A 15254-nucleotide genomic window follows, 5' to 3' on the forward strand; every position below is an offset into this window, starting at 1 on the left:
CCAAATACCATTTGCCTCCATTCACTCCTATCTAACACGCTTACACACGCTTGCTGGAAATCCAAGCCCTTCGCCTACAAGACTTCCTTTACCCCTCCCTCCAACCTTTTCAAGGACAACCCCTACCCCGCCTTCCTACCCCTACAGACTTATATGCTCTCCATGTCATTCTACTTTGATCCATTCTCTCTAAATGACCAAACCACCTCAACAACCCCTCTTCAGCCCTCTGACTAATTCTTTTATTAACTCCACACCTTCACTTAATTTCCACACTCCAAATTTTCTACATAATACTTACACCACACATTGCCCTTAGACAGGACATCTCCACTGCCTCCAACCACCTCCTTGCTGCAGCATTTACAACCAACCCAAGCTTCACACCCATATAAGAGCGTTGGTACTACTATACTTTCATACATTCCCTTCTTTACCTCCATAGATAACATTTATAGTCTCCACATATACCTCAATGCACCAGTCACTTTTTTTTCTTCACCAATTCTATGATTAACCTCATCCTTCATAAATCCATCCGCTGACGCGTCAACTCCCAAATAACTGAAAACATTCACTTCTTCCATACTCCTCCTCCTCAATTTGATATCCAATTTTTCTTTATCTAAATCACTTGATACCCTCATCACCTTACTCTTTTCTATGTTCACTTTCAACTTTCTACCCTTACACACACTCCCAAATTTGTCCACTAACCTTTGCAATTTTTCTTTAGAATCTCCCATAAGCACAGTATCATCAGCAAAAAGTAACTGTCACTTCCAATTTTGTATTTGATTCCCCATAATTTAATCCCACCCCTCTCACAAACACCCTAGCATTTAGTTCTTTTACTACCCCATCTATACATATATTAAACAACCATGGTGACATTACACATCCCTGTCTAAGACCTACTTTTACCGGGAAGTAGTATCCCTCTCTTCTAAACACCCTAAGCTGAGCCTCACTATCCTCATAAAAACTCTTTACAGCACTTAGTAACTTACCACCTATTCCATATACTTGCAACATCTGACACACTGTTTCCCTATCCACTCTATCATATGCCTTTTCTAAATCCATAAATGCAATAAAATCTTCCCTACCTTTATCAAAATACTGTTCATATATATGCTTCAATGTAAACACTTGATCTACACATCCCCTACCAACTCTGAAACCTCATTGTTCATCCGCAATCCTACATTCTGTCTTACCTCTAATTCTTTCAATAATAACCCTACGTCAACTTTTCCTGGTATACTCAGTAAACTTATTCCTCTATAATTTTTACAATCTCTTTTGTCCCCCTTCCCTTTATAATAGGGGACTATACACACACTCTGCCAATCCCTAGGTACCTTCCTTTCTTTCATACATTTATTAAACAAAAATACCAACCACTCCAACACTATATCCTCCCCCTGCTTTTAACATTTCTGTCATGGTCCCATCAGTTCCAGCTGCTTTACCCCCTTTCATTCTACGTAACGCCTCAGGCACCTCCCCCACACTCACATTCTGCTCTTCTTCATTCCTAAAAGATGGTATACCTCCCTGGCCAGTGCATGAAATTACCGCCTCCTATATCATACCTTGTATATTTATTTATCCTCTTTTTCATAAAATATGTATTACTTATTACCAAACCTCTTTCTACACATAGCTCAATTAAAGGCTCCCCATTTTCATTTACACCTGGCACCCCAAATTTACCCACTACTCCCTCCACAACATTTTTACCCACTTTAGCATTGAAATCCCCAACCACAAGTACTCTCACACTTGGTTCAAAACTCCCCACGCATTCACTCAACATTTCCCAAAATCTCTCTCTCTCCTTTACAATTCTCTCTTCTCCAGGTGCATATATGCATAATATAACCCACTTTTCACATCCAACCTTTATTTTACTCCACATAATCCTTGAATTAATACATTTATAGTCCCTCTTTTCCTGCCACAGCTTATCCTTCAACATCATTGCTACTCCTCCTTTAGCTCTAACTGTATTTGAAACCTCTGATTTAATCCCATTTATTCCTCTCCACTGAACCTCTCCCACCTCCTTCAGCTTTGTTTCACATAAAGCCAAGACATTCAGCTTCTTCTCATTCACAACATCCACAATCATCTCTTTCTCATCATTCGCACAACATCAACGCACATTCAGACATCCCACTTTGACAATTTTCTTCTTCTTATTCTTAGTAATTATTACAGGAAAAGGGGTTACTAACCCACTGTTCCCAGCATTTCAGATGACTTTTACAACACGCATGGCTTACGGAGGAAAGATTCTCATTCCACTTCCCCATGGATATAAAAGGAAAAGTAACAAGAACAAGAATTATTAAGATAAAATCAAAGAAAACTCATCTGAGTGTGTATAAATAAACGTGTACATGTATGTGCAGTGTGACCTAAGTGTAAGTAGAAGTAGTAAGATGCACCTGTAACCTTGCATATTTATGAGACAGACAAAAGACACCAGCAATCCTACCATCATGTAAAACAATTACAGTGGACCCCCACCTTATGATATTAATCTGTTCCTGAGAGCTCATCGTAAGCTGAAATTATTGTTAGCCGAATTAATTTTCATAAGAACATAAGAAAGAAGGAACACTGCAACAGGCCTACTGACCCACGTCCCATGTACCCAAGTCCATGTCCCCCCCCACCCCCCCGGATTAGCCCAATGACCCATCCAGTCTGATCATCTCCGCTCAAGGATGGAGCACTGCACCAGACCCAGCAGCACAAGCTAGTCAGGTCCAACTCACACCCATCCACACCCTCTCATGTATTTATCTAACCTATTTTTAAAACTACACAAGGTTTTAGCCTGAATAACTGTACTCGGGAGTTTGTTCCACTCATCCATAACTCTATTACCAAACCAGTGCTTTCCTATATCCTTTCTGAATCTGAATTTTTCCAACTTGAAACCATTGCTGCGAGTCCTGTCTTGGCTGGAAATTTTCAGCACGCTATTTACATCCCCTTTATTTATTCCTGTTTTCCATGTATACACTTCATTCATATCCCCTTTAATTCTATGCCTTTCGAGAGAGTGCAGATTCAGGGACATCAGTCTATCCTCATAGGGAAGATTTCTGATATATGGGATCTTTGTCATCCTCCTCTGTACGTTTTCCAGAGCATTCATATCCATTCTGTAATACGGTGACCAGAACTGAGCAGCATAGTCTAAATGAGGCCTAACCAAGGATATATAGAGTTGAAGGACAACCTGAGGACTTCTATTATTTATACTTCTAGATATGAAGCCAAGAATTCTGTTAGCTTTATTGCGAACACTAATGCACTCTTGTCTTGGTTTTAAATTACTGCTAACCAGAACTCCTAAATTCTTTTCGCAATCAGTAGTACGTATTAAGATCTACATTATTTAGTTTATATGTGGCATGGTTATTTACCTGTCCAACATTTAGAACTTTGCATTTCCCCATAAGAAATAATGGAAATCAAATTAATCTGTTCCTGACACCCCAATGAAAAAAAAATTTTTACCACATGAAATATTAATTTTAATACACACAAACTGAAGAAGACATGCACAATTACTACCCTACTAAGAATAGAATACATGGCACTAACCTTTATTGAAAATCTGGTGATGATTGATGGGATGGGAGGAGGGGAGAGTGTAGAAGTTATTGTTTAGAAGGGGAATCCCCTTCCATTAGGAGATGAGGTATCAAGTCCTTTTCCGGGGTCACTTCCCTTCTTCTGTTAATGCCACTAGGACCAGCTTGAGAGTCATTGGACCTCTGTCGCACAACAAATCTGTCCATAGAGCTCTGTACCTCCCGTTCCTTTAAGACTTTCCTAAAATGGGCCATAACACTGTCATTGTCCAGGTTGCCAACACGGCTTGCAGTAGCTGTGTCAGGGTGATTTTCATCCGTAAATGTTTGCAGTTCAACCCACTTTGCACACATTTCCTTAATCTCTTTTTTCAATTCCATACTAATTCTCGCCCTTTTTACCACAGGGATGGCACTAGAAGCTTTCTTGGGGTCCATGGTGACTTATTTTGCAGATACAAGCACTAAAAACACTGGGATAATGTGAAATGTACCGAATGTATGCGTAGATGTGACCACACTGGCTGGCTTGTAAACACTGGCGCTGAGGCCACACGTGGGACATGTCCCGGACGAATCACGTAAGGCGAGGCAAATTTTTTGCGTTCAAATGCTACGTATGGTGGATTTAACGTAACGCGATGCGTTCGTAAGGCGGGGGTCCACTGTACAGGCTTTCGTTTTATACTCACTTGGCAGGACGGTAGTACCTCCCTGGATGGTTGCTGTCTACCAACCTACTACATACTAAAATTATTTTTATTTCTGTAAATATATTCCAGTCTGCCAAATGAGACCAAAAAAACAATAATACAACCATAAAAAACATACAAAAATACAATATAAAGTCAATGTCTTAAACCATTAACAATGTCGAAGTTTTTTTTTTTCTAATTATGCCCTGTGTGCTGTAGGATTTTTTTTTTTATATGGTGCACACTTACTGCATAGACCCATTCTCAAATAGGCTGAAATTTACCACTCACAGCTTATCAGAGTGAACTGAGCTCACAGCATCATACTACAGGGACAACACTGGCTTCAAAGTAGTAGAAGAATGGGACCAACCTAGAAAGGGTTAAAACAGCAACTTTGCAGTGCATTTTGTATGGTTTTTATGGTTATATTCTCAGTTACTTGTTCTCAGTTGATAGAATGGAAGATACATTACAGAAAGAGAGATGATTTTGGCCAATTTCAGGACTGAAAGTAACGTGAAATGAGCTCAAAGTAACAGAAATGTTTGATTTTTACCGATATTCCAGTGTACACAAATTACTTCACACGTCCAACATGCGTCCAATTGGTAAGTCTAATACAAGTTTAGTAATGCGCTGATTTTATTTATACAACTATTACAATAATGCAGTAGTCTGCATAGCAGTAAATCATCTATTTAGTTTGTTAAATAAAAATTCAAAATAGACAGCAAGTGCATTATGAGTCAGGCCAGGGAACACAACTAATGAATAAAGGAAGTTTTTTTTTTTACTGCCAGGAATGTCCACACTGTTTATTCTGGACCCTATTTGTAAATTGGCAATTTTTTGTGCTTGAAACTGGCTATATTACAAGTTCCTCATAAACAATAGAATAGAAGGAATACTAGCAAAATAGCTATGAGTTTGGTTCACTGGACCAATGGAACTGGCTGAAAACAGGGCTCAAAGTGGGCAAAAACATCGATGTGTAAATATCGCCAAGACCACTAACTTTGCAAGAGCATAATTCCAAAAGTTTTCCATCAAATTTCGTTTTTTTATTACCTTAAGAAAAAGATTCTCTATCATTTCATATGATTTTTTTTTTTTAAATTCTCTGACACTGAGAGTAATTGTCAGATCAGGGGTTCCAACCCTGAAAGGGTTAACATCTCTGCTTTTTACTTACTCAGGTCTCCACTTATATACTGAACTACAAAAAATTTCAAAAGTTTTGGGTATCTGATTTTACATTTTCAAGTACAGTGCATCTTTCTCATACCTTTGTCACCTATTCTGAAGGTTATGTAATTTTTTTTCATAGTGAAAAAACAATTTAGAAGCAAGTAGGAAACAAAACAGAAAAATACATACAAAAAGTATATGATAACATTACAGCACTGTAATGAGTAACAAACTGCCAAACTGTGAGCACTACAGGTTGGCCATCACTAATCCGGCATCATTGGGACCTGTAGTGTGCCGGATTAGTGAGTTTGCCAGATTACTGAGTGGTTAGGTTAGAATACACTTAATTAACCTATCAATAGAGACTCTTTCTGCTACATCTTCCACATTTTCATCACTGCTTTCTCCTCCACTGGCTTACTGCTGTGGATTTAAAGCCATCTGCACAATTTCCAAGTCAGTATAATGATGAAATTTGAAATTATGCTAGCTAAAATTAGTGCCAGATTACTGATGGAACTGGATAACTGATTGCCAGATTAGTGATGGTAAACCCGTGCGAGCTATAACAAAATTTTGGATGACTGGTCATGTTAGACATTCAGTGGTGAATTAAAATATAGGTGAGGATGCATGGGAATAAAGGCATTTAATGCAGAGCAAGCCTTTATTTTAAATTAATTTATTGCTCAGGATTGAGCTTCATTGAGAAAGACTTTATTAAACTCACTAAGTTCACCTCTAAGCAAAGTGTCATCTAGAATTAAGACTTCATCTGCATTATGTGAATTTATACCCACTTGTTGGATTGATGATCCAGGCACTGTTTTTGTAGTGTTGGTTGTTAAGCTTTTCACACTCCTTAACCAGAGGACCCAGCCACAGTCTGTAATCTCACCTTTGTCTACAATTAGGTGCTATTCTCGGGAGAGGCAGTTCTTAGATTCTGTTAGGTCAAGTGCATTAAAATGCACTTGACCTAACAATGTGGTTACTTGGTTGCATGACTACAATAACTAACAAGCTGCACAATGCAGTACTTAGTTGTGTGGCTGCAATAACTACTAGGTTCCACAATACTTTCTTGTAACAATGACGACTCAGCCAAACTTCACTGCTGACCTTCCAGTCAACCCAGTTGTTGCTACCAGTGACCAACAGGCCTACACAGCCATCACAACCTGGCTGATCTGGCATGTGTAATAGGTGGTGGTACTGTAAATGATGACTAAACCAGGCTGCAAATACTTGTGTGGTCATGATACATACCCAGATTGCAAAATATTTGATTACTGGGTGGGATGCTTCTTCACCTGCCTCCAAAATATTTGGTTGTGGGGCTGTCATGACCCTTCATCTAGTTGCAAAATAGCTAAACTACTTTCTTGTCATTTTGTCAAAAATGCAGAAATACACCCAGTCATCCTTTTTTTTTTTTTTTTTTTTTATTATCACACTGGCCGATTCCCACCAAGGCAGGGTGGCCCGAAAAAGAAAAACTTTCACCATCATTCACTCCATCACTGTCTTGCCAGAAGGGTGCTTTACACTACAGTTTTTAAACTGCAACATTAACACCCCTCCTTCAGAGTGCAGGCACTGTACTTCCCATCTCCAGGACTCAAGTCCGGCCTGCCGGTTTCCCTGAACCCCTTCATAAATGTTACTTTGCTCACACTCCAACAGCACATCAAGTATTAAAAACCATTTGTCTCCATTCACTCCTATCAAACACGCTCACACATGCCTGCTGGAAGTCCAGCAGTCATCCTTATAAACTTTAATAAAATTGAGACATTTTGTGGCTTTTAAAATGTTCTATGCATAATACAATAAAAAATGCTATTCTCTCCATAAACCAAGCCAAACTTCATATATGTTTTGTCAAAAGTAAGTAAATTCATGAATGGTCAAGCCATGAACATGCAGGAATTTACTGTTCCCAGATGTCAATTAAACTGGATTAATTATACACAATAATGTAAGAAAAATAAGAATGGCATCCATAAAAAAAAATCTAAAAATATACAGTACTTTATGTTCGTATTCTTAGAAGAACTTGCATATAGAAATCAGACCACAAAACAAATTTTAAAGACCTATGTTCAAAAGATTTCACAGATAATTGCATAATCACTAAGTCCTGATCCCAAGCTTGGTTTAGGAATAGTTTTTCTTTATATAAATAATTTACTCTTACACTAAACCTGGGACATAAAATATATTTCCTAAAACCAGAATGCAGAAACACATTATTAAAAACTGAAATAAATTTAAACCAAAACCAAATTGCAAATGCATCAGAATCATTAGTGGTATGGGCAAATAACAAGTGTGTAAACATTACAAAAATGATTCAAGGCCACAAAAATCACCTGAAGACAGATCAAAAGACAAAGTACCAACATGGCATAAGTGAACATGCACTAAAAACCTAAAGCAAAAAGGATTTCTATATGGTGGGTTTCTACTGACACTGTTTTAATACCCTAGAAGAAATAACTACTAGGGTACTCCAGTGATATAGCAAGGATAGCAATATGATTAAACTTTACTAACCATGTAATAAAGTCAATAAAAGGTTTTCACTATTCAATACAAACCACAGTGGCAGAGGGAGCAATGGTGAGGGCACTACCATTCTATTCTAACCATGAAATAAGTGATGGTTGTGGTTAGTGGGCACTACATTTCTATACTAACCGTGGTGGTAGTGGTGGTAGTGGTAGTGGTGACGGAGGTGGTAGTGGGGCTGGGGAAGGCATCCTGGTGCAGAACAGGCAGAGTTCGCATGATCTCAAGAGGGGTGAGGACTCTTATATGTTGATCAGGGTCCGGAGGGGAGGTGGGAGTGGCTAGCAAGGGTTCAGCTCGTGGGGGGTTAGGCAAGCGGGAAAGAGAGGGTTTCACAGGGTTAAGACCAGAAGGGTTGATGGTTCCAGGAGGTGAGGTCTGTACCCCTGCCACTTTCATGGTGGTGGCACTAGAAACAATATTGCATGGTTCTAGATTATCATCAGTAGCACTAGAGGCGTGACTCTCTGAGCTCACCAGTCGCAATGAACAGGATGGTGGTTGAGTTGACACCAAGGGTGGGGTCTGTCCTTGGGTACTGGATGTACCAGAAGGGGGTGACAAAGGGGGTTGAGGGGTGCTAGAGCTCTCCACAGACAAGGGAGAGAGAGGGAGCGGTGAGGAAGAGCCTGGGGGATCTCGTGCACAGCTGCCCTGGGGAATGATGACTCGTCCACTGCGAAACTATAGGGACCATAGACAGAAAATGGGCATGTCACTACATGGGTCTAAATTTAATGCAACGGGGCCATTTTTGATGAAATGTTCCTTTAATAAAAAAAAATGTGTCTCCATTCTTGTATTAATCATGTTAGAATCTGACAAGAGTTAGTAAATGCTACTTTTAAAGATATTTGCAAGTTATTAAGCATGATTAGTAATAATTTTTTCAGATTTGTTAATGAGAAACCCTAAGTGCTTAATCAGAAATTTTAAAGTTATTATAGTAAACACAATAAAAATCAATATTCAATATAAATATCGTACAATCATGACTACCTTCATGATTCAGTGTTATTACATTACATGCAATACAATATTAATGTTTTAAGTTGTAATCATGCAAGTTATCAGTGCAGGATTTTATAAACATGCTCCTTGCAAACATCTGTTTTTTTCCTTGCCTAGTCTTTAATACAAAGCATTTTCTGAATTCACTTGCCTAGTGTAGAAGCAGTCGGTGAAGAAATACTTTAGTGAAATGCCATATATCGAACTAAATATACAGTACAAAAAAAAAAGAAAGAAAAAAAAGATTCAAGTCAGAAGTTATGAAAGATAATTTAAATGAAGCACTATTAAAGTCCTTTTGTTAAGGGTCTACTCTACTAGAGAAGAGAAATACATTATACCAAACTAAAAAAAAACAAGCAGTGCATCAGGAAAAAATTAATGAAGTCCATAATGAACAAATGTAAATCACCCCACAACAAAAAACAAAGGAAAGTAACTGATGAGAAATGAACAACACTTAACATCAAGCAAACCAAATGCAAAAATATTTCACTTCATATTTACATATTGAGCTAACTGTTGATAGCAAAGTAAACATGAAATTATCCTGCTATTTACAATAGGCCTATACAAGAAAGAAGATAATTTAAACATTCTCAATGCTGAGAAATAATATGATACAAACCCATAAGTAAAAAAAAACAAAAAGCCAAATCAACAAAAAAACAAATATTTAAATCAGCTTAACTATAAAAGCCAGTAGTGTACTGTACTATAAACTTCTCATGACAATGCACCAATTCAACAATGTAACCAGATCAATTACAACAGTATAACAGCAAAACAAGCAATAAAATAATATTCAACATAATCATTCAGATAAAATATTTATAATTAAGGTAACACAAGCACTAAGAAATACAAACAAATAAATGAAAAGAAGGCTCACATAAGCATCAGAGATAATCTCTGTCAACACGTGCCAAAAAGCCATACAATCAATCTAATACCCTACCATGGTATCGTATACATGACTCTCAGGTATCCAAAACCTATGCTAGATTCAATAATTTATACTGCTAGCTCACACTGATAAAAATTACGTTCAAGCACAAATATTCTGCAAACAACTTAACAGTGAATAGATGTTGTGGGAATGATAAGAAAGACATGACTGTGGATGTTATAAATGAGAAGCTGGATGTCCTGGCTTTTAGTTACACAAAGCTGAAGGAGGTGGGAAGAGTTTCAGTGGGGAGAAATAAATGGGATTAGGTCATGGGTTTCAAATAGTTAGAGCTAAAGAAGGAGTAGCAATAATGTTGAAAGATAACTTATGGAAGGAAAAGGAGAGAAGATGATAGAGTAGGAGAGGCACTGTCAAGAAATTTTGTAGAACATAAGAAAAAAATTTGGAGTGAGATAAACAAGTTAAGAAAGCCTAGGGAATGAATGAATTTGACAGTTAAAAACAGAGTAGGGGAGTTAGTAGATGGGGAGCTGGAGCTATTGGGTAGATGGCAGGAATATTTTGAGGAACTTTTAAATGTCGATGAGGAAAGGGAGGCGGTAATTTCATGCACTGACCAGGGAGGTATAACATCTTTTAGGAATGAAGTAGAGCAGGATGTGAGTGTGGGGGAGGAGCATAAGGAATTATGTAGAAAAGGGGGTAAAACAGCTGGAACTGACGGGATCATGACAGAAATGTTAAAAGCAGGGGAAGAGGGATATAGTATTGGAGTGCTTGGTATTTTTGTTTAATAAATGTATGAAAGAGGGGAAGGTACCTAGGGATTGGCAGAGAGCATGTATAGTTCCTTTATATAAAGGGAAGAGGGACAAAAGAGATTGTAAAAATTATAGGGGAATAAGTTTACTAAGTCCTAGGTAGTAGGTTGGTAGACAGCAACCACCCAGGGAGGTACTACCATCCTGCCAAGTGTGTGTAAAACAAAAGCCTGTAATTGTTTTATATGATGGTAGGATTGCTGGTGTCTTTTGTCTGTCTCATAAACATGCAAGATTTCAGGTAAGTCTTGCTACTTCTACTTACACTTAGGTCACACTACACATACATATACAAGCATATATATACACACCCCTCTGGGTTTTCTTCTATTTTCTTTCTAGTTCTTGTTCTTGTTTATTTCCTCTTATCTCCATGGGAAAGTGGAACAGAATTCTTCCTCCGTAAGCCATGTGTGTTGTAAGAGGCGACTAAAATGCTGGGAGCACGGGGCTAGTAACCCCTTCTCCCGTATAAATTACTAAATTTAAAGAGAGAAACTTTTGTTTTTCTTTTTGGGCCACCCCGCCTCGGTGGGATACGGCCGGTGTGTTGAAAGAAGAAGAAAGAAGTTTACTAAGTATACCAGGAAAAGTGTACGATAGGGTTATTTTTGAGAGAATTAGAGGTAAGACAGACAGTAGGATTGCAGATGAGCAAGGAGGCTTTAGAGTGCGTAGGGGATGTGTAGATCAAGTGTTTACATTGAAGCATATATGTGAACAGTATTTAGATATAGGTAGGGAAGTTTTCAATTGCATTTATGGGTTTAGAAAAGGCATATAATAGAGTGGATAGGAGAGCAACGTGGCAGATGTTGCAAGCGTACGGAATAGGTAGTAAGTTACTAAAAGTTGTAAAGAGTTTTTATGAGGGTAGTGAGGCTCAGGTTAAAGGTGTGTAGGAGAGAGGGAGATTACTTCCCAGTAAAAGTAGGTTTTAGACAGGGATGTGTAATGTCACCATCGTTGTTTAATATATTTATAGATGGGGTTGTGAAGGAGGTAAATGCTAGGGTGATGGGGAGAGGGGTGGGATTAAATTATGGGGGATCAAGTACAAAATGGGAGTTGACACATTTACTTTTTGCTGATGATATTGTGCTATGGGAGATCCTAAAGAAAAGTTGCATAGGTTAGTGGACGAATTTGGGAGGGTGTGTAAAGGTAGAAAGTTAAGAGTGAACGTAGGTAAGAATAAGGCGAGGAGGGTATCAAACGATTTAGATAAAGAAAAATTGGATATCACATTGAAGAGAGGGAGTATGGCAGAAGTGAATGTTTTCAGATATTTGGGAGTTGACATGTCAGTAGATAGGCTTATGAAGGATGAGATTAACCACAGAATTGATGAAAGAAAGGTGAGTGGTGCATTGAGGTGTATGTGGAGACAAAAAAACAGTATCTATAGAGGCAAAGAAGGGAATGTATGAAAGTATAGTAGTACTAACACACTCGTATGTTTGTGAAGCTTGGGTTGTAAATGCTGTAGCGAGGAGGTGGTTGGAGGCAGTGGAGATGTCCTGTCTAAGGGCAATGTGTGGTGTAAATATTATGCAGAAAATTCGGAGTGTGGAAATTAGGAGGTGGGAAGTTAATAAAAGTATTAGCCAGAGGGCCAATGAGGGGTTGTTGAGGTGGTTTGGTCTTTTAGAGAGAATAGATCAAAGTAGAATGACATGGAGAGCGTATAAATCTGAAGGGAAAGGAAAGTGGGGTAGGGGTCGTCCTCGAAAAGGTTGGAGGGAGGGGTTAAAGGAGGTTTGTGGGCGAGGGGCATGGACTTCCAGTATGCTTGCGTGAGTATGTTAGATAGGCGTGAATGGAGACGAATGGTTTTTGGGACCTGACAAGCTGTTTGAGTGTGAGCAGGGTAATATTTAGTGCAGGGATTCAGGGAAACCGGTTATTTTTATATAACCGGACTTGAGTACTGGAAATGGGAAGTACAATGCCTGCACTTTAAAGAAGGAGTTAGGGAAATTGGCAGTTTGGAGGGATATGTTATATATCTCTTTATATATGCTTCTGAAGTGTTGTATCTGGGTGCCTTTGCAAAGACAGTGATTATGTATGAGTGAGGTGAAAGTGTTGAATGATGATGAAAGTATTTTCTTTTTGGGTCATCCTGCCTCGGTGGGAGACGGCCGACTTGTTGAAAAAAAAAAAAAATACTGAAAGCAATGCTTAAATCATTTTTCAAAGATTCTTTGAAATAACCACTTTTACCATTGCAAGGTTTTATGATTTCTTTTTTTTTTATCCTTGCACCCCAGCCTAGGGGTAGGCTTTTCTACTGATTGCAAATTCAACCAGATTGTTGCTGTTGGCAGCAACAGTCTAGGTTACTTGGGCAATAAAGTAACCCTTTCATACTTCTTAAGTACATTTTCTATTGTTCTCTTTCAGTAATTGTTTTCTTTGTAGGCCCTCTCAGTTCAACATATTTTAAATAAACCTTACATGCTTCTGTATTCAGCTTTTCCATGCACCACTGTGAGTTAAGGGTTCCTGGACTCTGGTAGTTCTTTGAATACTTTGTTCCGGGTATTTCTCCAAAGAGGCAAGTTAAATTTATGAAACTTACCTTCACACTGGTTTTCTTAGATTCTTTACCAATGGATTTATGATTGTACTTCCAAAAGGTAGTGGTCAGAGTAAATTATACTTGAGTATGTTATCAGCAGTGTGCCAAAGTATCAATATCTGTGGGTATATGTTTCTTTTGATAGTACCAGTATTGGTTTAAAATTGATTATCAGAAGCCAAAAAATTTTTTTGTATCATCCCAGCCCAAAATGTTATGTCTCTGATCAGTTCCTTTTTGTTTATGAAGATCAAGTTTCCTGTAGTAAAATTTCTGAGTCACTGCCCCCACGACCCAGTTCAAGACCAAGCTTTCCGGTTGATGACCTGATTGACCAGGCTTTTCTGTTAAGTGATGGTTCAAATCAACTCTTCACAGGCCCATAATAACTCTCTGGTACATGTCTGCTTGACAAACATGCTTCCAGGCACTATTTATGACAATTATGCTATCTCCTACCTACTTTAAATATTTAGAAGCTCACTGTCCCCAAGAAGGAAAATATTTGGTACTCACCTATACATGGTTGCAGGGGTTGAGTCTTAGCTCTTGGTCATGCCTCTCAACTTGCTGCTCGCCTGATTCACTCTCTTCTAGCTTCACGAGCCCTATCATACTTATTCTTAAAACTACATATGGAGCCTGTCTCTACTACATCTTCCTCAAAGTAATTCCTCTTCCCGACTACCCTCAGACTGAAGAAATACTTCCTGACTCATCTGTCTCTCATCTTTGACTCCTCTGCATCTTAAGCTTCCAGTTTTGCCCCAAGTACCTAATTCCTGCCTTTCAAACAACCTGTCCCTATCTGTCTTATCAGTTCCTCAGAGTATTTTGTATGTTATGTCTCCCCTGGTCCTTCTGTCCTCCATAGTCGTTAAGATTCAATTCCTTTAGTCTTTTCTCGAAGCCCATACTTTCAGCACTGGAACTAGTCTAGCTGCATACATCTACACTTTCTCCAGAATCTTAACTGGACATGCTACGTACTCCAAGATGTGCCTGATGTATGTTGTATAAATCACCCGGAATAACTCTTTATTGAGGTTCCTGAAAGCCAGTCTCAGATTTGCCAGGCAAGCACTGGCTACAGAGATTATTCAGTTTATGTTGCACTTTCAATGCAGCTACTGTATTTTTTTTTTAACATACTGGCCACTTTCCACCAAGGCAGGGTGACTCGAAAAACAAAAAAACATTTTCATAAAGTTTTTTCTTTTTAAATTTAGCAATTTACACAAGAAAAGGGGTTACTAGTCCCTTGCTCCCGGCATTTTAGTCACCTCTTACAACATGTACCTGACCAACCGGGCTGTGGTTCATACGTCAGTTTGCGTGTGGCCAGCAGTAACAGCCTGGTTAATCAGACCCTGATCCACCATGAGGCCTGGTCTCAGACTGGGCCATGGGGGCACTGACCCCCGAAACCCTCTCCAGGTAAACTCCAGGTAATGTATAGCTTATGGAAGGATTCTTCTTCATTTTCCCATGGAGTATCTTCCTTATCTGTTCTGTGAATTCCTCAGCTATTGCTGAAAGTGTTTTATATTGGTTATTACCAGATTCTTGTTCTTCACTTGAATATATAGTAGTATTTCCACTGTCATTTAACGATTTCAACAGTTCTGTACAATAAAATGACTTGCTTAGTCTTCCTATTGCTTATTTACTCTCTCACATCTATATACTTTTGCAGTTTTGTAACTGTAACTCACTATCCAAAACATCACTTGCGTGTGTTTCTATGAATGCTGAAATCATTTGCATTTGTGAGAAGTCCACTGGTACATTTCTTCGTTATTCTTAAATATTTTAAATCTTGAATGTTAGTAAAAATGAAGCAGA

General features: G+C 38.5%; 1 protein-coding gene across 1 annotated transcript in view; it reads right to left on the reverse strand.

The window, feature by feature from the left end:
* Window positions 1-15254, reverse strand: part of LOC128703308 (histone-lysine N-methyltransferase 2C) — a 394589-nt gene that overhangs the window by 190653 nt on the left and 188682 nt on the right. The window contains 1 exon segment of the mRNA XM_070085312.1: window positions 8210-8764. Coding sequence (XP_069941413.1) covers window positions 8210-8764 — 555 coding nt within the window.

The sequence above is a fragment of the Cherax quadricarinatus genome, chromosome 15, assembly GCF_038502225.1.
Source record: "Cherax quadricarinatus isolate ZL_2023a chromosome 15, ASM3850222v1, whole genome shotgun sequence".
Taxonomy (NCBI): Eukaryota; Metazoa; Arthropoda; class Malacostraca; order Decapoda; family Parastacidae; genus Cherax; species Cherax quadricarinatus.